Source organism: Planococcus citri, chromosome 3, assembly GCF_950023065.1.
Source record: "Planococcus citri chromosome 3, ihPlaCitr1.1, whole genome shotgun sequence".
NCBI lineage: Eukaryota > Metazoa > Arthropoda > Insecta > Hemiptera > Pseudococcidae > Planococcus > Planococcus citri.
Window position 1 is genome coordinate 25210845 of NC_088679.1, and position 25071 is coordinate 25235915.

The 25071-nt window shown below is 34.0% G+C and overlaps 4 protein-coding genes across 4 annotated transcripts in view; 1 reads left to right on the forward strand and 3 right to left on the reverse strand.

Moving 5' to 3' along the window:
• Nucleotides 1-16637, reverse strand: part of Atg16 (Autophagy-related 16) — a 452024-nt gene extending 435387 nt beyond the window's left edge. Inside the window, exons 1-6 of the mRNA XM_065357133.1 lie at nt 16421-16637; nt 15775-16066; nt 14112-14274; nt 5227-5315; nt 4995-5139; nt 1228-1333 (exon numbers count right to left, since the gene is read on the reverse strand). Coding sequence (XP_065213205.1) covers nt 1228-1333; nt 4995-5139; nt 5227-5315; nt 14112-14274; nt 15775-16066; nt 16421-16532 — 907 coding nt within the window. The 5' untranslated portion in view covers nt 16533-16637. The remainder of the gene's footprint in view (nt 1-1227; nt 1334-4994; nt 5140-5226; nt 5316-14111; nt 14275-15774; nt 16067-16420) is intronic.
• A 291-nt stretch (nt 16638-16928) lies between these two features.
• Nucleotides 16929-18511, forward strand: P5cr (Pyrroline 5-carboyxlate reductase). Its single transcript, XM_065357136.1, has 7 exons — nt 16929-17144; nt 17217-17312; nt 17387-17544; nt 17640-17721; nt 17791-17930; nt 18001-18212; nt 18295-18511. The coding sequence occupies exons 1-7, from the start codon at nt 17057-17059 to the stop codon at nt 18359-18361; spliced, it is 843 nt and encodes a 280-aa protein (XP_065213208.1). The 5' UTR covers nt 16929-17056; the 3' UTR covers nt 18362-18511.
• Nucleotides 18442-20051, reverse strand: Prp18 (pre-mRNA processing factor 18). The gene is made up of 6 exons (XM_065357135.1): nt 19912-20051; nt 19725-19842; nt 19486-19652; nt 19203-19415; nt 18917-19129; nt 18442-18832 (listed from the first exon to the last, which is right to left on the reverse strand). Exons 1-6 carry the CDS (start codon nt 19981-19983, stop codon nt 18587-18589), a joined length of 1029 nt encoding a protein of 342 aa, XP_065213207.1. The 5' UTR covers nt 19984-20051; the 3' UTR covers nt 18442-18586.
• LOC135840536 (uncharacterized) lies at nt 19912-25066 on the reverse strand. Its single transcript, XM_065357134.1, has 9 exons — nt 25016-25066; nt 23903-24111; nt 23555-23827; nt 23257-23473; nt 22851-23177; nt 22561-22733; nt 22251-22457; nt 22061-22156; nt 19912-21525 (listed from the first exon to the last, which is right to left on the reverse strand). The coding sequence occupies exons 2-9, from the start codon at nt 23930-23932 to the stop codon at nt 21352-21354; spliced, it is 1497 nt and encodes a 498-aa protein (XP_065213206.1). The 5' UTR covers nt 23933-24111; nt 25016-25066; the 3' UTR covers nt 19912-21351.
• Between the last annotated feature and the right edge of the window lie 5 nt (nt 25067-25071).

Genomic DNA, 25071 nt, shown 5'->3' on the forward strand with positions numbered 1-25071 from the left:
TTCAACTTCAATCTCATAGAATTTTAATTTTTTTCATGGTTAATAAAGGATTTAATTTGAAGTTACAAAAATTCGCCAAATTTGAAAAATTGAATTCTTATCTAAATTTTAACTCGGTAAAGCACAATTAAAAACACATTTTTGACCAAAAAAAAGAGAAAATTTACAAAAGAAATTTTTTTGAATAGTCCGAATAAAAAATAATTCTTTAAAATGGGAAATTTTAAACCTATTTCATTTCATAGATTCACCAGCAATATAAATCAAGTTCGTAAAATTTCACAACTCAGCAAGATGAACTTTCTCTCTCTAGCACGAAAACAAATCGTTAAAAAAAATTGAAAATTTTCTCTACACGTAGTGACCTACAAACAGATTAATTTAGGCGGTAAATCTCTTCGAAAAAAAGCACAGCTCGACTTTTACAGTCCATTCGCATCGTTAAAAAAAACTCAAGAAGGGTATAAATTCTCACAAAACGACCTAAAAACAACTCACGTAGGTAAGTAATAATTGAACGTGGCTATTAAACTTGACATTTTAGCGACAAAGTTTGCAATTTCTCTCCCCCCCTCCTCCCTCCCAGATTACCCCAAAAAAACTAGTAAATAGGTTGTATTTTTCGTATTCAAGGTCTGCATTACTGATGTTTTCGCACTAGACCCATTTTTCTGGAGCCATAACATAATTCGTCGTGACCAAACTCGATTTTTAAGGGAAACGCGACGAAAAGAGGCACGTGCAGTATATAATCTGGCAATTGAACGGACCACTCCAACCCCCTGATCGAGTACCTACACCTTGTACATAGTTACATTAACACGCTATTAGAATTTTCTACAGTAATGTAGACTTCTTAGTACGAGATGTTTTATTTATTGAGTCGTAAAACGATGGAAAAAATTCGTAAAACGAGCTCGTTTCGAAAATAAACACGATAAATAAAATTTTCTCTAGTGCATAAAATAGTACAAATAATATGCATGCAGAAAGATTGGCATAAGTATATAGCTGTAGTACATACAAATCGACATTTATGTAAGTCATCCCATTCTTCCTATATAGTCTAATTATCGCTGCGTTGCGATGCTTACTACGTACTACTTACATACTCGTATTTAAAGGTTGAAAAAAACACAATTCATTACTTGGAAAAGAATATTTATCCAACGGGTTTATTAGATTATGTATAAAGAGCTATAAATCTACGTCAATGATGTTCAGTACCTTTAGAGACATCCCATAATTTAACCTTTCTATCAGCCCCACCGGTGGCAATTAGTCGATCGACGGGACTCCATTTGACGGCATTTACTTCACCATCGTGAGCATCCTGCAAATAAGAGAGAGAGAAAAAAACAAAACTAGAATTAGTTCTACGATAAAAAGCAAGGTGGGGGATAAGCGATCGATAAAATTATTAAAATTAATAAACAATATGAAGGAAAACATGATGTGATAAGTATCAAATTCACTCAGCGGTGGGTATAGTATCTTGGACGAGTTGTTATTGCGAATTGAATTTACACCGTGTAGTAAAGGGGTCGTTTTCGATTTTCGACGAGAGTTGTTGAAAAAGTGAACGCGAAAATTGACACGATGAGATAACGATATTATTTACTCGGCTGCGTAGGTCCTAGGTAGGTAGTAGGTACCTAATTTACTCGAAACGCTTCGATTTATGTACAACGGGTAGTGTACAAACAAACAAAACGACACCTGAAAGTCTAATCAGCTAGGTGATTTTGTTAAATAAAAATAAAGTCGAGTATCGATTAATTATGCAAATAAGGGTTATTTTTGTTAGCGTCGTCGAAAAATTGCTGGTTTTTTCGCTGCGTTGGGTTGAAAACTAAATAAAAACGAGAACAGACATCAGCTTTTGGAAACAGCATTTTGGTATTTTTTGTGATTTTTTTAATTGCATCATTGGGTGGAGGGGGGAGGGAGAGATTGCAAAAAAATATCGAAAGATTTTTTTTACCAAATTTACTAAAGACCTTGAAAGGCATTCAAAAAAGGTTCTAACTCCAGAGATGCCTCCGGAGGAGAGATATGGGTCCTCAAAGAGATGGCATTACCTATTGAAAAAAATTGTGTTTTTCGCCCTAACCCCCCATACTTGTTTCTAGGAAAAATGGCCCAGTTTCAACAGATAGTTCTATTTGAGATTTTGTGTCGACTGAGGCCATTATGCCATAAAAATCCAAGACCATTTCAGGGTTTCACTGAACGGTCGAAAATTTGCAAATAAATTATTTTAGGGTAAATTTGTTGATTTAAAATTAATATATTTTTCTTCCCAAATATTAGACCAAAACATTGAAAGATGGGAAAATATTTTAGAATACAATAGGTAGTGCCAATTTCTTAGAGATTATTGCCAATTTCAAAAAACCAAAAAAAAATTAGAGTTTTTGGGTATTTTATCGTTTTTTAGACGACCCATATCTCTCTTCCATGAGCACCTCCGGAGCCAAAAAATTTTTAAACGTCGTTTAACTTGAAATGAAAGTCTCCATTGAATTTGGTCAAAATCCTCCAACTTTTTTTCTCGCGATCTATAACCTATTACATCATACTGTGGAGAATTTTTGCAACCTTTGGAAAATTTTTCAAAGAAAAATCATGCCTTGCACTCACAGAATAAACTTCAACTTACTTCGAAAGAAATAAGAGCAGAGGGAAGGGGAAGCAAAGATGGAGAAATGAACCAGGAAAGGAAAACTGAAACTGAAGCACAGTCTCTGTCAAGTTTTTTCAATGATTCCGATTTTTCAAGAACTTTTTCAATATTTTGGGCAGCTATTTCAGACAAATTGATGATAAAATTTTGTTTTGCCATAACCCCCCCCCCCCCCCGAAAAAAAACTATTTTAATTGATGAAAACTCAAATTACTAATTTTTTTACTCCTTCAAAAAAGGTCAACTGACAACCGAAATTGAAAATATTCGCATTATATTTCCCCAAGTACCACAAAGAAAGCATTTGAGCCTTTTTATAGTTGTTTGGCGTCGTATTTATTTCTAAAAGATTTTAGATATAAATATGTTCCCTCCTTTCTTCATTAATTTTCAATTAAAAAATGTTTAAAAATTGAAAGCACATCAAAGGTGAGGCAAAATTATACTAGAAATTCTTTATACCGAAAAATTGTTAAACAAAATATCGATGAAAAATTTTTCAATATGATATTTCCAGAATGTCTTGCAAAATCTTCAAATTAAAATGTGCCAAGCATTTTGCATAACTTTTTGAGCATCTTAGATTACCTAACCAGAAAAAAAATTGTTCTCCACTCACAACATTTTTGAGAATCTTTTTTGAATATTCTTACCTCCTCTCCCCTCCTCAATTTTACAATCAATTACTTCAGATGAAAATAACGTGCTTCCTTTCTCATCAGCTGATAATGATAGGAAAAAAGGCACACATGCCACTTCCTCAAATAGTAGCTTTTTTCTACAGGGTGTCTAAAAAATCTGCGACTCGAAACGCAAAATTTTTGTGGAGTTTTTTCAAAATTGTTGCAGGGTCTTGAGCACAGTATTTTTAAAATTTTACCCTCTCCCATTCACATCCATTTGGGGGGGTTTTTTCGGATTTTTTTTCTCCTCTCCATCTTCATCTCTATCAAAAACTTCCAAAACCCCCCTGTCAATTCTGTGAAAATGAACCTACATCCATCCATCATTTACTATTCACCTGTCCTAATACTACAGCAAACAAGACTATCTCTCCAAATAGACCCAAATTCAATGACCATTCCAGATAACCCTGCTGAAATCCAGAAATTTATAACCCTACTAAAAAACACCAACCTATAAATAAACCAAATCTAAACCCTTCTTTCCACGGGTGTAATAATCCTGCAATTATAAACACCCAAAAAAAAAAAAAAGTTCTAAAGCAGTTCTTGAAGACAAGAACGACACCCACTAAACTGAATCATAATTGGTCCTTAAAATTGAATTTTTCCACAACTTCCTTAGCACCAAATCAGAAATTTCTGACACTTCGAACAACAATGGAGAAAAACTGATTTTCAAGGGATTTTTTCCAATGAGAAATTCAGAATAATTTCTTCGATTTTCAGCACCACTTTCTTAAATACTAGACATTTTTATAGCGTATCGAACTGGATATTTTTAGAATTTGAAAAAGATATCAGATACTCTCCTAAATATTACTTGAAAGAATTTTTTCAAAAAGTAAAAAAAAACTTCTTAAGATTGAACCATAATTTTTTTTTAAAATCAAAAATAAAATTGAACATCGAAATCACAAATTTTTTTACCAACCAACTCTTTTTTTGAAATCCTCTTATCAGGAAAATGATAAAATTTAAAACGAGAAAAATCGTTTGGAACATTAAAATTATTCTTTTGAAGACTTTATAACTATACAAACGAAATCTACTTCAAAAATGGGCACAGGGTTCAAAAAAAGTGAATTTCAAAAATTGCTTTAAAATCGGATTCTACATCATGTTTTCATGTGAGATACAAAATTACTTTTTGAAGCCATGAAGAGCTACTCGAAGTGTGTATCTCACCCCCTTCCCTCCCCCCCCCCCCAAAAAAAATAATAACTCGAAGGATTTGGGAAATTTATATTCTGCGTTTTGTCACGCGCTCTAGATTCCTCTTTTGATTTTTCATCTGAACTAAAAATGAGTAAGGTGGATGAAGGCATCTACACTGAAGCATCCAAGTCGATGATTTTTAGAATGCTGGTAGTCAGGTCCTATTTCTCAATTTATAAAATTTCTATTTCATCCAAAAAATAATAATTTTCAACAAAAAAAACTTCGAAAGAGAAAAGGAGTAAATTAGAGAACATAAAGGTGGTCGAACCGATTCGCTGACTTGTACACTCAACATTGGAGATTTTTTTTTCAAAACTATTGCCATAGGTGAGAGAAACAGTTACAAGTCAATCGCAACATTTTCAATTTCAAAAAAAAAAACATAAAAAAATCAAAATACTCACAAAATGTAAATAAGGTTTGGTAGGAATGGCATTTAGAGAGAACGCAGGAGCACCGCAATCTTTAAAATTCAAACTATCCGGTGACAATCCTTTCATATCCTTGGCAGCATCTTCGAGTTCTTTTTGCATTTTAGCATTTCGTTTTCTGCGTCAAAAAATGAAACAATCAAAATTTACACAATAATCTAGCAAGCCGGCTGGAATCCAGTTTAAAATTAAAAACGAATCTTACCTGATGAAATTTTCATTCTCTTCGTTGAGTTTTTCGGCATCTTTGAATTTATATCTTTTAAGTCGATCGACTAATTCCATATTTTCATCCTGTAATACGATAGGAAAAAAAAAGACCACTCGGAGGTTAATAAAACTTACTCGTCAAAAAATGTCACACGGGTATTTTAAAAATAAAAAATAATATATTTACGGGTGTAAGAGGGATCCCAAAAATAGAACGACAGTTTTTTTTTTTTTCAATTCAAATCACACCTTCTGTGAGCCCATTCGAATACCTCGTGACGAGAACAAGTTCATTTGCCGTAAAACTTACACGAAGTACACATCGTTACCTGACTAGAAGATGAGTCATTCATTAAAAAAGAAAACACACGCGTGCTCGAAACCCCGCCACTTGAGATGAAAAATCACCACCGTTACCGGCACCAACACCCAGTACACCTTATCACCAAATTACTCACACCAACGAGGATTCGAAAAATTTAAAATTTTATCAAGATATTTCAACGATTAAAAAATCTCGCGACGAGAAAATATTATAAAATTTTGCGATCAATTAGGTGAAAAATGACGAAACTAATCGCGAACAGCGGTTATCGCGATATAACGAAAATTTTTTCGCTACACTGATTCAAAATCATGTGTATTCGTGTACAGAGAAATACGCACAAACGTTTGCCAAGAAATAAGGCTCCGGTGCTTATAAATGGCAACACCCACTTGAAAAAACACCGCCGCCACCGCCGATATACTCTTACAGAGTCTAAAATAAAAATGAAGAAAAGAAAGGAAAAAAATGATAAAAACGAAACGAAGGGAGGTGTAGCCTATCGGAATAATAGTCGTACAATTATACGGCGACCACGTTCGTGATTCTGTTGGTGTTAGCATTTCATCAACACGGTATGTGACATTTTTCTCTCCTATTTTCATTCACTCAAAATTACACGTCGACTGTAAAGTTCATCGAGTAATTTACCCCCGATCCTTCCAAACCTCATCTATGACCCTGCTACCTTGACGGGAAAGTGCTGGGAGCCGGGTGTTTTAATTAAGCTGCGTTTTACACGCCATGATTTATCGTATCGGTCAACTTTATTGACAGTGGAGCTATCGAAGCACGAAAATAAACGTCGGAGCCGATCGCTGACAAGGGTGGTGTTATTGAGAAGGCTCATCAAGTTGAGAAGTTTTGTACTAGTTGAATGATACGTACGATTTGAAATAATGAAGCGAAAAGCTTCGAGAATATTTGTTAAAAAATTATACTTGAGGTATGATCTTGAGACGAATTGAGGGGGAGAAGGGTTGAAAGTTCTGAGAATGTTGCAAACTACGAGTAGGTAGTAGGTGTGCCGAAAAATGCAAAAAAAAAAAGTGACATTTTGAACTCATGGGGCTCATTTGAGGAAATTGATGCAAGGCGCGTAATGAATTTTTTCCCAAAAAAAGGTAACATTAGTTATACTAAAAAAGTAAGTAGCGACCAAACGCGAACAAAACATTTTAATGCATAAAAATTTGAAATTGAAAAGGTTCTAATTTTCAATTTTGAAAAGTTGAACAATTTTGAACATTTTGGAAATAAAAGAGAGATTTCTTCAACAATTTTAGACTTTCTGATAAAATAATGAATTTTTGGAAAAAGTAAGACTTGAACAATTTTAGCAAAAGGAAAGGCTTTTCAAAAGTTCTTGGAAAATAAACGAGGATTTTTGACAATTTTTGGAAAAAAGGTGAGACTTTTCAGAATTTTTTGCAAATGAGAGCATTTTTGGATTTTGGTAAAGCTAACGTAAGCAGCAAAAATCTTTCGTTAATTATTAAAAAAGCAAGAATTCTTGACAAGTTTTGCAAAAAAAATGAAAATCTTTAGGATTTTATCAAAGAGTAAACATTTGACAATTTTAGCAAAAGCAGCATTTTTTGGGGGAAAACATTTTCAAGGGCCATCAAGACAATAGTGTGATTTTTTCACCAACAATTCGCTATAAAAATGACAATAAACCAGCTTGGTGACTTCTGGTGAATCCGTCATCAAGAACTAAGAAGTCACCAGAATTGAACGAGGAGTCACCAGACGTTCAAAAAATGTTTCCAGGGCCATGATGGTGATTTTTTGCCAAAAATTTGCCATAAAAAGACAAAAACCCCACATGGTGACTTCTGCTGAATATGTCACCAAGAAGTTATCAAAATTCACCAAGGAGTCACCAGACCTTCAAAAAAATTTTCAAGGGCCATCAAGACAATAGTGTGGTTTTTTCACCAACAATTCACCATTAAAAAGACATTAAACCCACTTGGTGAATTCTGGTAAATCTGTCACCAAGAAGTCATCAAAATTCACCAAGAAGTCACTAGACAGTCGAAAAAAGTTTCTTATGTCACAAGGACATTCTGGTAATTTTTTCATCATTCATCTAAAAAAAAACAAACTCACTTGATGACTTCTGGTGAATCCGTCACCAAGAACTAAGAAGTTACCAAAATTCAACGAGAAGTCACCAGACGTCAAAAAAATTTTCAAGGGCCATGAGGACATTAGGGTGGTTTTTTCACCGACAATTTTCCATAAAAAAGACAAAAAACTCATTTGGTGACTTCTGGTGAATCTGTCACCAAGAAGTCATCAGAATTCACCAAGGGGTCACCAGACATTCAAAAAAATTTCTAGGGACATGAGGACATTCTCGTGATTTTTCATCATAAATTCACCCAACAAAAGGTCAAAAACTTACCTGGTGACTTTTGGTGAATCTGTCACCAAGAAGTAGCCAGACATTCAAAAACATTTTCATAGGCCATGTCGACATTCTCATGATTTTTTCATCAACAATTCGCCATAAAAAAACAATAAACCAGCTTGGTGTTCTGGTGAATTTATGTCACCCAGAAGTCACCTAAATTCACCAAGGAGTCACCAGACATTCAAAAAAATTTTCAAGGGCCAAGAAGACATTAGGGTGGTTTTTGCACCAACAATTCACCTTAAAAATGACATTAAACCTACTTTTGGTGAGTTCTGGTGAACCCGTCACCAAAAGTCACCAGAATTCACTGAGGAGTCACCAGATGCTCAAAAAATGCTTCAAGGGCCATGAGGACATTCTGGTGATTTTTTCATAATGAATTCACCTGAAAAAAAAGTCAAAAAATCACTTGGTGACTTCTAGTGAATCTGTCACGATGAAGACACCAGAATTCACAAAGGTGTCACCAGACATTCAAAAAATGTTTCAAAGGCCATGAAGACATTCCGGTGATTTTCGTAACAATCACTTGGTGATTTCTAGTGAATATTTCACCAAGAACTAAGAAGTCACCAGAATTAACCGAGGAGTTACCAGACATTCAATAAAATTTTCAAAGGCCATGAGGACATTGTTGTGATTTCTTCACCAACAATTTGTCATAAAAAAACAAAAACCTCACATGGTGACTTCTGGTGAATATGTCACCAAGAGGTCACCAGAACTCACTTAGGAGTCACCAGACGTTCAAAAAATTTTCTAGGGTCATGAGGACATTCTGGTGATTTTTTCAACATAAATTCACCTATGAAAAAAGTTAAAAACTCACTTGGTTACTTCTGGTGAATCTGTAAGCAAGAAGTCACCAAAATTCACCAAGAAGTCACCAAACATTCAAAACCATTTCTACAGTCATGAGGACATTCTAGTGTTTTTTTCATCACAAATTCTCCTAAAAAAAAGTCAACTTGGTGACTTCTGGTGAATATATCAAGAAAAGTCACCAAAATTCACCAAAAAGTCATCAGACGTTCAAAAAAATGCTCAAGGGCCATGAAGGCATTCTGATGGTTTTTTCACCAACAATTCGCCATAAAAAAGGCAATAAACCAACTTGATGAGTTCTGGTAAATCTGTCACCAAGAAGTCACCACAATTCTCCGAGGAATAGAATAGAATGGAATATATTTTTTTTCCGATTCTTTTTTCTTTACATTTGATTTTTTATCAATTGATAGTATCGAGAGTTGTGCTCAAATCGATCCATTTTTTTCTGTTCAATAATTTAAAAAAATAATTCATTTTTCATTATTCCTAGAACTTAGTTGATCTATATATATTTTTTAAAATACCTACACTTGGTGGTTAAAGAGAGGTACCCACGTGAGAGTAGCCACTAATGTGTTTTTTGGATTCTTTCTCATATTCTCAAGCGAGGAAGATAAAATTTAAAAACATTTTAAAATTTCTTCATGAAAACGGAAAATATATCATTCTATTAAGTATAAACAATTAGGACCCGCCTTCCTCCTACTTTCCTCTTGACTCCTATACCCCGCCTAAGATTATAATTTACATACTTACTCTTGACATAATTCAAATCGTCATTCATTTCCTTTTTCCCGAGAACCTTACTCATGGATGTAGTTCAATGTCAAACCACCCCTACCCTACCCCTTCTTTAAAAAACTCATTTTTTTCTCTTTGTATAAAATATTCTTACATGTATTTAAATTGTCAGCCATTTCCTTTCTGCCGAAATACGTACTTACTCTCTATGTAATGTTTTATTCGCTTATGATGTGCTCAATGGTGAAAGTTTCCCCTTTCTTTTCTCTTTTGTTTATCATTCCGCGAAATATTTTTCTCTTCGCCGGATGGAATGGAATGGTTGAAGTACGCTTGTTGGAAATATGTTGTAAAAGTTGTGTATAAACTTGATGGCGATAAATCTTGTTACATTGTTGCATATAAAAATATGCATGCATCGCTTGCTCGTAGTTCACGTTTACGCGTTAAATTAGTTGAAGAAAAAGTTGACTTTTGGCCAGCGATTTCAGATTACAAATATTTCATCGATGGATGCCCCGAAAAGAATAAAGAACTTTCGAGTGCGGTGGTTTTTTGTTCGTCGACGAATTGGTGAAGTTCGAAATGATGGGCGTCTGTATTGAAAGTTGTGTGAAATTTCAAAGCATCGGTGGCAGGACAGGATAAAATTACTCGTATATTTATCCTCGCAGCAGAGAGGAAAAGATTTCTGCAAATGCGTCACGACTCCGGTGGCGATGGCATGGCGACGACTTAATTAATGGCTACGATTTCGCGATGACTTATATTTTGTTTGCGATGTTTACGAATCGGCGAATTTGTAGCCTGCTTTTAATGAAATATAAATAAATACATCTATATTTAACCGAATTGTCAGTAATAAATCCCTCGTTAAAGGACATAGTACGAAGAGAGGTGGCTGTCGGGTTTTTTTCTCTTTACTTTATTCGCGAACACGTGTCGCACAATCGAGTAAATTTTTTCAAAGTTCGGGTATATTGTCGGTTTGTTATTACCTAATTATGGCGTTTTGAAAATTTTATTTTTACTGTACGAGTATATAAAGCTCGAAGTCGGAGTCGCTGCGTGCGATTCATTTCGCTTAATTAGTCGCGTATTTGTTCGAGCATGTTTTCAAAACTCTCCTACCAAGTGGCTTTTTGTTTTTTATCAGCTATAATTAGACCGATGTGTGGAGTAATCGGCGGCATTGTTGCTACTCTCGTGTACGACAAGCAGGGTACGATGTTCCAGCGTGATCTTGACGTTAAGTACTACATCGTTGGTGTCGCCGTCCGCACATTTTTCGCTACACCGATCACAATTTTGGGATTCGGGTCAGTGTAACGCGAAAGGGATTCCGAGGGCGTGATTTCTTTTGACACATGATGTAGTTTTATTAATTTATTTATCAACGTTCTTTTTTCATTGCGGTATACTTCGCTGGTACTGGTAGCTTTCTTAAAGTTACATGTGCGAGATCAAAACGATTGAAATTAGGTGTTGATGTGAGTCTGTTTATTATTGCGGTAGGATTTTAAGAGGTTTTATAGTGTTGTTGCATTTCTAGAGATGTTGATTTGGTTAGAGGAGTTAGGTTGAGGAGAGGAGGAAGATAAAGTAAGAGGTCTTCTGCTGAATTTACTTTCAAATTCTTTGATAAAATACGTGATTTTATTAGATGAAAATTTTCCATTATTTGCATATGTTCGCCTTTTTTATCATCTTGCAATATTTTAAAGGAAATTTCCCATTTGGGTGAATTCCAATTTTCAAATTCATTTAAGAATCAAAAACTGATTAATGTGAATAGTTTGTTAATAGGGTAGTGTATTTTATAATGTGACTTTATGTTGAACTACCAACAATTTGTTTGACAGCAGCTTATACGTTGTGTTATCATTTTTTCATTAATATTTACACGTACCTACTCAATTGGCCATTGATAGGTTTTTAAAATCAATTCTGCAATTTTTGAACTATTTTGAAAAATTTAAATTCTCATAAGACTCTCATTTTTTTTTTTTTTTGGTTTTATGCAGAGGCAAAAAAAATGAGCAAAATCTATGGTTCGCTTCTCACAAAGTGAGGTATTCCAACTGGCAGACATTTTTCTAAATCGGACACAACTAAATCGAAAGAGCACGCGAAAATACGCCCCAGCCAAAATTTCAGGCGTTTAAGTGCATTTTTCAATTTTTGGTGAATTTTTAGAAATTGAATTTGGATAAAAAATGAAAATTTTATCAAATTATGTGGAAAGTAAAATTTGCTATGTACTCTAGGAGAAGTTTAGGAACCCCCAGCAGATTTTTGAAAGTTGCAATGTCCACGTAATTTGATTCAATGCCCTTAGAAAGCTAAAATTCATTTCACACTCTATTTAGAGATGGTTGCAACCCGTTCTGGAGACTCCAGCTATATTTCGGAAGTTCTAAATTTTCAAAATGTACCATAAAAACCGTTCAAATTAAATTTAGCACGTACAAACGTGATTAGAGCCTTGAGGCGGAGGAGGGGAAGGAGGGTTGAAAATAGGGTACCTGTGTAAGCTTTCTGCTTCAATTTGATGAAATTTTGTTTTTTTTTTCTAATATTTTTGACTCAAATTTGATTGTTAAAAATTGTCCAAAAATCTAAAAGTGCACTTTAGCACCTGAAACTTTGGTTGGTGAATGGTGGTGTATCGGTGTGCGCTCTTTCAATTTGGATTTGTCCGGTCGAAGGATTTTTCTGTTACATACTTGAGATACCTCCTTCATCGGTTGAACTTTGTAATTTCAATTCAAAATATAAGTATTTCAAAAATGAGGTTCATAAAAAACAAATCCCACTGTTTTGAAGGAAAATTTGTACGTATCTCCTTATTTCTTGTCTTAAGATCCTGATTATTTTCAAAAACTGTTTTTTTTCTGAAGATTTTTTTTTCAAATTTTTGTCTAGCTCAAAATATATCAAGAACAAAGCCTCCTTGATGAGAATGAATCACTTTAACCTTCAATATTTTTCCTTTTACATAAATGTTTTCCAAAGCACCGATGATTTTTTTTCCAAAAAATCTTGAAGTTTGTATCCCAAACAAATGATATGTTGCAGTTCTCAGCCAACTCCTGCAGCTCGAAATATCACTTCACAAAAATGAAGCATCTTAAGAAAAATGAATCATATTCTCACTAATGGACAGGGCCGTCGAGAAGGAGGGGGCAAAGGGGGCAGTTTGCTTTGAGCCCGGCAAAAGAAGGGCCTGCGATGAAGGAAAATCCTGTTTTTTTTTACTTCTCAAAACACAAATTTTCAAAAGTTTTTGCTCTTTTCTTTTTCAAAATCTAAATTTCAAAAAAAAAATATCATTCAACTTTCAAAGTTAAGTAAAAAAATCAACTTTTCGCACAAAAAATATTGTTTTTATAAATTTTCAATTTTCAAGAGCTTTTGCCCTCACCTGGGCCTGTTCTATGTTTTTATTTTTCAAAATTAACATCCTAAAAAAATGTTTCAAATTCTAAAATTTTAAAAGCCAAAAAATATTAAAAAACATCGTTTTTAGTTCCCTCAAAATGTACATTTTCAAAAGTTCTTTTTTTTAAACAAAAAAATCAACTTCCTACATAAAACAAACATCTTTTTCAGGCCTCTCCAAATCAAATTTTAAAAAACTTCCCCCCTGACTTTGCCCGAGTCAATTTGTTTCTTATTTTGAAATAAACATTCACATTTGGGCCCTCGAAAATTCAAAACAGAAATCGAAAATTTTCATATTATGCCATATGAAATTATGATACATGAAAAATATACACCAGAAACCTTCAATTTAATTGATTTTAATGAACTCAGGTAAAATAGTGTAATAATTACACTCATTTTGTAACATTTTTTCATGCCACAAAGTAGATTTGACTTGTTGAAAAAAAAATCCAACTTCTTCAAATTCTGAACTAAAAAATTACATTTTTTCAATTGTTTCAAAAAAAATTCATACTAGCTTCATAAAAATTTGAATTTAAAAAAAAAAAAAAAAAAAAAAAACATCTTGTGTTGAAATTAAAACTCTCAATAAAAAACATAATTTTTTTCACTTCCTTTCAATTCAGAATAATAAAAAGATTTTACTTTCAGTATCCAAGAGGTAAAAATCACGTTCGAAATAAAAATCAATTAATCACGTCGATTGGTTAACATCCAAACAACGAAAAAGTCGATATAATGTGACATAACATATTCTCGAAATGTTTTCGCAAGCACGTAACATTCAATTGAGTTCAATGGTTTCAAAATCATTGGCACGATGAATTCGTTTACACCGCAATAAAATGTAAAACGTCGCGTAGGCGTATAGAATTATTGATTAATTAGTTGAACGTTAAAGAACGCGGCATTCAGCAGATATCTTTCATATTATGATACTTACAGTTAATTCGATTTCATAAACGAGTTCCCACATCCCTATCTTACGTTTACGTTAGTTGTCTGTCGTTCTATTAATGGATTGAAACGGTGGGAATCGGGGGATGGGGAGGGGGTGTTGAACATTAAAATTGTTTTTTAATATAAATAAAATTTCAAAAAAAAACCACATCACCTGAGCTTTTCTCAATTTCTCTTCTAGATGAGTGAAGGCCAACTGAAGAGCTTGATGTTCATCTTTGAGCACTTGGTTCAACGACTCCAATTGTTTATGATTAGCTTGATGCATTTTTATTTCAGCATTCAAACTGGCTATCACGCTCATGCTTTCTTTCAATCTGAAAAATAATCGTAAATACAATTAGTCGATTTGGTAAACGACGAAATTGAAAAAATATTTACAGCGTTATGTAACTGTGTTAAAAACCGTACTTTACGATCACCCTATTTTTACACTTGTTGCTTACGTAGTTGCGTAACAATACGAAGGAATCTTTAGTAGAAAACATTTCATTGGTATTTTGTTTTCGACGTCGAGACGACAAAAGGGTGGGTAACATTGCGGTTGATTTTATTTGCTTTTTTTTGGAGGTTCGTTCATATCGACTGATTACTTTCTCTCTACTCGTTTCGCAATCTTTCAGTTTACATTTCGGTTTAATGTTTTCGTTTGGATTTTAATTAAAAATTGCAATTGAAAGTTTTCCTATGGATATTTTCTCCTCTGTTAATAATGAAATTGCCCTTTTCGGTACTTTTCGATGCGTCATTTCGATCAGGTCACGTATTTTGAAAATTGTCTCGTTCGAATGCATCGAATTTATGTAAGCTGTCAGATTCGGTATTTTTTTAGCAATTTTTCTCGTAAGATTAAAACATCTTCGATGATGATGAAATATAAGTAGCCTATTAATAATTTTCAACTCGATTCCATAAATATTAGACGCATCGATAGAAAAACACGTGAAACGTCTCCTAAAAATGTAAATTATCAACATTAATATCATTCGAATAAATAATTAGTTCTCGAAACTGGACTTTCAACTATCACTTTTGTTTCTTTGTAACGCGAAAATATTCACCAGGCCTTAACACTCTATACCTAATTTCTTCATTCACGTCTTTTTATCAAATTAGATACGATAAAAATAAAATTTATCGTGAATTCTGCGTTCGGGAAACACCAAGAAAGAACTAAGAGAAACATCATTGAAAAACAAGCACGATAACAAACGGAAGACCACGTTAACAAAACAAAATGCATAGTAAAATGCGCGTTATCTACGTTAATTATCATACCAGTCTTAATGGAATTAACGACAAATTAAAAATAGTTCAAGAAAAAATTACACGGAATATGAAAAAATGAAGGATAACGAAAATTTTCAAGGTTGAAGTTCATTCATTAGTCGAATTCGATGGAGTTGGCAGCTCTACAATTGCAACGTGTTTCCGTTATTTGCAGGAAAGAAGAAAATTTTCAAATGTTACAACGCTGACTCATTGCGAACTCGAACACCGACGTAATTTCGAGCGTTTTAAAAAAAATAAATAAATACTCTCAAACACTTCGCAAATGTTCGCTTATTGTCGCAGCAGCGTTCTAATGAGAGAAGATGAGTTCTAACGAGTGTGTATTCTTACTGGAGCCGAATAACGTCATAAAACATAACGTAACCTTCGTATCGATAACAAAATACAAGCAAACAATTAACAAAACAAATGGGAATAAAAATAAAACCGTATTTTGGATAAGTTCCATCGCACGGCGAACCGAATCGTTCGAATGGCAATTAGCGTCAAATATACGGTTGAAATTTCACTCGAAGTCAACTTACGCTTCTTCTTTGATGGAGAGTAATTTGTCTTTTTCAGTAACCGCGTTGCTTAGATCGATTATCATTTGTACATTTTCGCCACGTTTTTTATGGATCTCGGTGAGCTCTTCTTGTTGAGCGAGAAGCTTTTGCTCTAAAGCTAAGAGTTGTTCGCTGGTTACTGTTCGAACATTATCGTTAGTACCGTCGGATTTTATAGCTAGCAGTCCTTCTTGACGAAGTTTCTCTAGTTGTATAGAAAGCTGAATATTTTCCGACTTGAGAGCGGTGGCTTGATCGAATAAACGATTGTCTGTAAATTAAACAAAGTGTTAGAGTCGTTGCAGAAGAGAGTACGAAATAAATCGACGAATCGATACTGTCTCGGATATGTTTTCGCATTACGTATTATGCAAATAAACATAAATGACTAATAATGTGACAAAGTGTGCTTTGAATGATGAAAGATTTTCCAGTTACAACAGGTGATGTTGATGAGGACTGATTAGGTACAAGGCATGGCAGCATTGTGTATGAAATGCCTGGAAATTATGTAGGGTGGATTTCTAGGGACTAGTAGGATGTAATATAAGTTGAATATCCATGAAATATATTTATTTTAGACCAGTTTTAGCGAATAATTCGCTTCACTGATAAGACTACTTACGAGAATTGATAAGGTCTTGGTAGCAGTAACATTGTGCCCGATTCCTTCGTTCAATTCGATTGATGATCTTGTTTTTCCAATCGGTTTTATCTGGGGTATGATTTACGTTCATTTTTAAACATTACAGAACAATTAAACTAATTAAATAACGCGACTTTTAATACTTTTTGAGAGAAAATTCAAATTCTATATTTTCCCCAACTTTTTTGTTTATTTTTGGATTTAAAAATAAGAGATAAATAAATACTTAGTAGTTTGGACAAACGAGCATAGGAGCGCTAAGAGCGGTGAATTTTTGATTCTGGTTTTTGAAAGTTTTTCGAGCTTTTTGAGCACAAATACTTCAAAGTTGTTTGAAATTAAACTTGAATAATTGTAAAAATATAAATTTTTTTCGTTATAATCTTTTTTTCTGCAGTAAAAAATGTTTTTAAACATAATTTTTGAACGATGACGTTCTTTCGAAATGTTTTTGCTCGAAAATCAATTCCATTTCTTATCAATCTTTTATCTAAAATTTGAATTTTTTTCCTTCAAAAAGTACTTGAAAAACACTCGTATAAGCTCGATATTTTATAGATTTCTTTCGTTTTCAAGCATCTCAGGATAAGCACCGTGTAATAAAATACCTGCACCATGAATATGAAAGATACTCAAGTAAGAATCGGATTTATTGGAGCCGGAAATATGGCTCAAGCTATCGGATTCACTTTGATAGATAAAGGTAATAAAACTTTGAATTTTCTCGCTGAATATTGGTAAAATTTAATTTAATCTTTCCTATCTTACATTCCAGGTCTAATAGAACCATCGCAGATCAATGTATCAGCTCCTTCTAAGAGAAATTTCAAAAAATGGGACGAATCAGGAGTGAATACAATGCACGATAATGGTACCTTTTAGAGTTCGATTTGATCAGCTTCCCAGCTTTTAAAACTGTAAAATAAAAGACATTATTCATTCTAGGTCAACTTATATTAAACAGCGATATTATCTTCTTGGCGATGAAACCTCAATACATAGATCATGCTTTGAAAGATTTGCATATTTCCGCTGACCAATGGACCTTTAGTAAATTGGTTGTATCAGTAATTGCCGGATTTTCATTGGAAACGTTACACGAAGTGAGTTTTTTCCCATCGAATTGAATCCTGCTATTAGATCAAATAATCCTAATCGTACTAATTGTTTTTTTTTTTTGTTTTTTTTTGTTCTAAAGAAATTACGACCAGTATTATTCGACTATCGTTTAATAAAAGCAATACCAAATACAGCTCTACTCGTTGGTGCAGGTTTCACTGGTGAGATTACTCTACTACTTGAATTTTTCTGTAATATTATTTTTGGTACTAATTGATTTGAAATTTCAGCGATATGTCCTGATCCTGGTGCGACCGAAGATGATATAGAGTTGATAACAAAAATCATGTCAGCCGGTGGTTCTTATGAAATTGTTCCTGAGCACTTGATGCATGCCATGAGTGCTCTTTCTGGAAGTGGAATCGCATACGTAAGTTACGACTTGGAATCGAATACCTAATCAGAAAATGACACGTTTTAATTACCGTACTTTACGATAGCTTTTCAACGTAATCGAAGCGTTATCCGATGGCGCTGTTAAACAAGGAATACCTCGTAGTTTATCGTACAAAGTTGCAGCACAAACAGTAATAGGAGCCGCACAAATGGTCTTACAAACCGGAGAACATCCTGCTGTTCTGAAAGATAACGTATGTTCTCCTGGTGGAATGACGATTTGTGGAGTACATGCGTTGGAACAAGGTGGTCTTAGGTGTGTGAAGTGAAAAGAATTTTAAATAATCATTTTAAATAACACTTGTTCTTCTTCTTATTCGTGGATCGTATACTTTCAGGGCCTCTTTGATAAACGCACTCGAAGCAAGTACTCATAAATCAATGGATATGAACAAGAAAAAATAACTCTACCGAGTACTTCGTTCCTGCATAAATGTTACCTCAGACTTCAGTATCTTTAGATATGAAATACGAGTATTCCTGTGCTTGTTACTATCATGTTATAATTTCGTTCAAATTTACATTACAATAATTCATATTTACATTTCAACTTCATTACGAACCTAAATTTTTTTGATATATACAATAAACCAACAGTAAATCTGAAGCAAAAACACCGACGAAAGTTGCTCACAGGTCAGCAGTATCGGTATATTCGACACATCTTGATGGATCAGTGGGAAAATACTGTTGACATTTGGTCATTAATCTTTTCAAAGCTTGGATATATTTACGTTGAGTTTCATCGTTCAACACATGGGCGACATTTTTAGAGAAAATTTTTTCTCTACCGGTACGAGCGTGGATACCAACCATAGTAACACCAATGGGCCAAGGAGCGTTACCAATAGCCATTTGTAGATATGCGTCACTGGCCTAAAACATAAAAAAAAAAAAAAAAATGAAAAAATCTACCATTTTTGATCTCACGTACGTAAACGAAGTGGAGATTTCAATTACCATTATGTAATTTCGGTCCAATAAATGTTTAACGATCGTTGTCAAACTATCTAAAATATCTTCGGGTAGTTTTTTACTTTTCAGTTTCCTAAATAATGGTTTTAAATAGACTTGAGTCTGATTATACGTTGCCATAGCGAGTTTGGTCCTAGTGTCAGCTTTTTCTGGCGCTGATAGACTATTGAGTTGATTATTCCACAATTGTAACACCAACTGAAAGAAAATGTATAAGTTGAAATTCACTAAAGACATATCAATAGAAGAGAAATATTGAAACATTCATTACCTGTAAAAATTGCATAATTATTTCCATATCCAAGGCGCTATTTCCTTTACCTAAATTCTCGGCTTTTTCTTGAATATCTTCGTACGTTTCCATCGGATCTTTAATATCAGTTTTGCTATCTTTCGATGAATCTGGATTACTTTGAGCCATAATAGCATCTAAGTAATCCTGATCGACCTTTTCCATAGCTTCTTGGAAATCGTTTCGTAAACCCTAGACGAATGATGCAAAGATGAAATAAAAATGGATTTTTCAGGAAAATAGCAGGCTGTTTGAAATTTACCTTATTCGACTCTGGTTCTGATATTTCACATTTTCTCAACCGTTTAAAAGCGTGTAATTCCGTTTCACCGAATAGTAATATAGGTTCTCCGCGTTCACGTAACCTTCTAATGACTTCTTTACGAGGTAATACCTGTGCATCTGTTTCAGCATCGTTTGATTCTGCATCTATGGAAACATTTTAGTGATAAGAATAAAGCTACAGATTCAGAAGTAATATTCTTACGGTGTAATCGTTACCATTCGAACTGGATTGGGCTACTTGATCGTCGTTATCATTTTTACTATCGGAGGCCTTCACATCTTCTTGAGTTTTCGAATATAGTTCGGATATTTTGAAGTATTTTCTTTTCTCGTTCTGAAATGGTAACGGAATGATCAATACATCAGTATGTAATGAGAAGAAACAGCAGATGGGATCACTTACTATGAGATCATTTTCTTCGAGAAGTTTGCGTTTCTTCGCTATTTCGGCATTTAATAAGGCAGTCAAATCCATATTTGGAACAAATTTTCACATTCATGCACAATTTTTTCGCTCAGATCAATTATGAAAAATTGAAAACAAACACATAAAATTTTTTTTATCAGTTTATTTTCTTGAAACTTTTTTTTTGTAAAGTAAACGTGAAGTAGACTCGGGCGCGTTGACGTTCCAAAAAAGAAATGTGTGAAATTGCGACAATTGCGACGTTTCTTCGATGCGACACTAATATAAAAAATTAAAATTTTAAATTTAATTTAAAACTTAAAAGTCATCATTCAAAATAATATGTGTACTGGCAGTCTCTGGCACTGGCTATGAGATTGCTATGAGGCGCGGTAATATTTTTTTTCTCAATGAAGAAATCAGATAACTATAAAGTAAGAAACAATAATATATGTATTTTTAGAAACTACGTTCTTTCAGCTATTTTTCAACATTAATTACTAAACGATTAACACATTTTATTTTTGTCACATCTTGACGCGAGTGTTAAAATATGTCCTCCAAAAAATTAGCGTCCACTCCCATAAGGCAAAAAACCAAAATAAAAGTATCAAAAAACAGAAAAACTGTAAACCAAAAACCAATTATCAAAACTCAAAAGGTGAAAACTGAACTAAAACCAAAAACCAAAAATTAATTTATTTCAGTTTTCAACCCCTGAAAGAATTGCAAAACACAATTGCGGTTCCCAAAGGGCCAAATGTTCAAAATTTAGTTAGCCAAATAAATGTAAAATTTAATTTTCAAGTCGATTTCTTAAATTTTCCCCTTAATTTGCGCAGGTCTAGACTCTAGAAATGAAAAGTCATGTACCATTTTTTTTGTTGCTAACAATTAGTCAGAGTGTTGTAAATTTTACACTCGTACAAAGTTATAACTGACCTGTCTGCGGGTGCGGGGTCAGCTATATACCTTGCCTTGAGGATCAAGTTCAGCCTATCCCGCATTGTTGCGTGCTTTGGTCCATCCAGCATCACTGCCCGTGGTGAGTGTAGGGAAGATGAGATACTGCTGTAAGTAGGCAACTCCTTCGACTATTGAAAAAATGTCGCTTTTTTTCATTCAAAAGACGATTGAGAACCGAGCAATACGAGTATAAATCGAGTCTCCAGAATAAAATTAATTAAAGAAGAAGACTGCCACTGAATGAAGAAAATATGGTTTATCTGTTTTGTAGAAAAAAAGAGTATTGTAAATTGTATAGATATTAGATAGGTACCTATCTCAAATTACAAACCATCAACTTGAACATGATCAATCGCAATCGATTGCGTAAAAAATTAAAAACAACTAACTATAAAAACTCACATTGTAGAAAAAATTTTCCAATAAAACTTAAAAATAAAACATTTGAGTAAAATATTATGCAGTATTACATTACAGTACTTTCATTTGCGCCAATTTTACTGCGATTTTTTCTCCTTCAGACTGCTTGTCTCCATCATCAACACGTTTTTCAGAACTTTTGCCTTCTGGTTCGACAACAGAGCCTTTTTGAAAAACTGGATTGATGACCTTTTTCATCTGATTGAATAATTCGATACATTTATCCTGCAACAGAAACCAATGTGCCCGAAGATCAGTAAAATCACAAATAGCAAATAGCATTTAAAATTTAAATTTGATATGAAGAAAAATAATCAATCCCGTTAGCAGGTAAGTAATTAACGAAAAAAGTAACTTAAGAAAATTTAAAATTGAAAAAAAAATTGTTCAAGTAGGTAAGTTTGAACACTTCCCACAAATGACACTCTTGTTCAGAAAATAAAATTCGTGTTAAATATTTGAAACTCATTTCTTCATCCTCTTAAAATAAACATAATTAATGTATTTAAAAAGAAAAATCGAAGAACACATAAAATTCAACTGCAGAGACGCCGGACTTGAAAAACAAGAGATGCTCTGACGCGACGTGCTCTAGATCCGCTCGTAGGACTCGTAGGAGGGGAGGAAGGGACGTTTCAAGTGGATATATTATAGCAACTTTGAGCGGAAAAAATTCTTCATAAAAAATCATCATACGTAAAAAAAAAAAGAATCATTTACTCGTATACTGAAGTGATCGTAATCGACTAATCGTACTCACGTTCTTTTCACACATTTCTTCGATGCTCTTCTTTTTTTTCATTTCCTTGAATTTAATTTGAGAAAGTTTGGCTTCGAATTTCAAGTAAACCAATTCCTACGAAAAATTCAGCACGAATTCATGTTAATCATTACGAGTTCACTTAAACAAAAAGTACGTATGTATAGGCACTAGGCAGGTAGGTACTTACACCGGAAAGAGGCACCGGATATCCACAAGCAGCCATCGCTGTCAATACAAACGCGAAAGTTCTTATCACACATATGCTAATATGTGTGCATCTTGGATTATGAACGCCATAATCTAAATCGATCAGTTTTTCCCTGCTGTACAACGAGTACGTGGCTACAGTAGCGATAATCGCATTGCATTCGTCTTCGTCGATGAATTTCTGTTCCTACAGCCGCAAGAAACATAGGTAATCGCAAGTCAATTTCATCGAGTACCCAGCGTAGGTATCATAAAATACGAAAATTTGTTCACTGTCAACAAATACTCACGATAAGATAAAATAATGTTGCTGAAATAGCAACCAAGTCGGCAGTCAATAAACGCCAATCGTCAATCGAGATTAGTCGAGAAGAAACACACGATAAAAATAATCTCCATTTCATTTCGCCGACTTCGTCGCTCTTATCATCACTCCACAATCGAAGCAGTCCAGGATGTTCAACTAAAAAAAATCGATAGATAGGTAATAAATCAATAACACTCAACTTATTCGATATGCTACGCGAAGTCGTCTCTGAGAGAAACGATAGATATTGGTATTGAAACATTATCATCTCACCTGTAGGTGCTATAGGTTTTACAAACACTGGCTTCTCATAACTGAACGTATTCTCAGCGCACCATTCCTCGATCTGTACATCGGTATTGATCAAATGCTCGTACTCCTTCAATAATACGCCATATATTCTTTGACGTAGCAATCGTGTGACCGTAATGCTAAGCATTTGCTGACTGGAAGGCTTCCTGAGGTCTTCGACTGTTACCCCTTGCTCGAAAACTCTATCATTCAATATTCCCCAGATATAAGCTGGTACAACGACGTTTCTATGTCGATCTCGAGCTACGTTCAAGATTTCTGACCATTTGGTAGGCAGGTTCGTTATCTCTGTGAATCATCGACAGTACGATATTATGAATATTTGATTCGTCTAATTCAAGAAATTATCAATAATGATAAATGTTACCAAGATCGTCACGTTTCTTTTGCCACAAGTAACTGTTGTACAAACATTTCACCAGGTCTAACGATGATTTACTTCCGAATATCTTGTAGCAAATTGTTTCTAATATTTTGTCAATTGGCTGGTTGGATAGTGTTCGGATATATCGACCAATGGCGGGCATCATAATGTGATATGGAGCGTTTCTTGAACCTACACCGCATAATGAACGATGGACAACCTGTATAATGAGAAAATCATTACGTCTTGTTAGTCTACATGACAGCTACCTTGAGAACAATATTCTGATTTAATACGGTACCCTCAAGGTTTCATAATCCATGAAATCGTTTCCCCCCAAAATTCCCAAAAAAGGTAATTGATCGGTTCTGATATTCAATAAAGAGGCCAATGCTTCACGATCGTATTGCAGAGTAGTCATGTTTCTTGGGTTGAATTTTTTCGAAGATAATACTTTGCATTTGTTAACATCGCTAACGATGAAATCAGAGTCTTGGGTGAAAATCGCCATACATTTGTTTTCATGCACGTATTGGATGATTTCTTCGTTGCATTCCTCGATCGTCATATGCACCTGTACCATAATAAGCATAGAATTTTCAATTTCTTCGAAAGCTGTACACGTTTCTTAAAGTATACCAAAACTTACTTCGCAATTCAAAACATGTTTCAACAACATCGAAGCGATTACATCTATCGAAGCTGGTAATGCGGCGTATTTCTCCGGAATATATTGCGTATGCAATCCTTTCTCGAGAAAATCGCACAATTCCAGCGTATCTTGTAAATTTCTCGCCTTGCGATTCCGCCACGTTTGACGTTTCTTCTCAACGTTCACACCTCCGACGAAAAACACCAATTTGACCAATACCACCTATAGTAAAAGGCCTGAGCGCTGTTTTGTGACGTCATCGCTACTTGGTAGTACTTACGTATCTAACATATCATAATACACTATAGAATTGAATGAAAAATGCACTCAAACGAATTAAATCCTGCGAAAATTTTATTTTTCATATTTTATCTACATGAATAATGAATTTATGATCATGTAGGAATGATTTTAATGAAAAATAATGAAGAAATTAGGTTATAAACAACACTGTTTTTCAACATTAAAGATGAAAGTTATACATAAACTTGACAAAATTATACCTTTTGGCGGATAATACAACACTCACTGGTGAAATATAATTAAATAATCGTCGAATCTTGTCAAAATCCCACTAAAATCATCTAATTGGTTTGAGATGTTGATGGTTTCTTGATTCTTGATTAGATAACCTTATCCATCCATTGTAGTTGGATGGTTGTATTCACAATGCAGATTTAAAACGCATTTTAGATTATATGGTTCACTATTCATTTCACTGCGATGTTATTCCAGTAAAACACAGGCACTAGTACACATCAGTTTTCATTTTTATTCACTTCACAAGATATCTACACATCCGAATCACACAATGTCACAACACAAACAGATCGCGAAAAATTCACTTTTGTACAAAAATAAAGTAATCCAACACCACCAGTAGTTGAAAACAACAATATCTCATCACTACACCACATTTTAGAACGAATATTAATTAAAATGTCATCATTTTAATAACGTTTTTAACGAAAGTTTTACTCTATTTCACGAACTCGCCATTTAAATGTACGTTAAAATTCAAATGGTAAACACAATCGAGCCATCTACTAGTGGTGACGTCAGAAGGTGATAACGATTCAGCGCTCAGGCCTTTTACTATAGGTGGTATTGATTTGACGCCGAGTTTCTCAAACGATTCGACGAACGTGCGTAGTGTTACGAAGCGA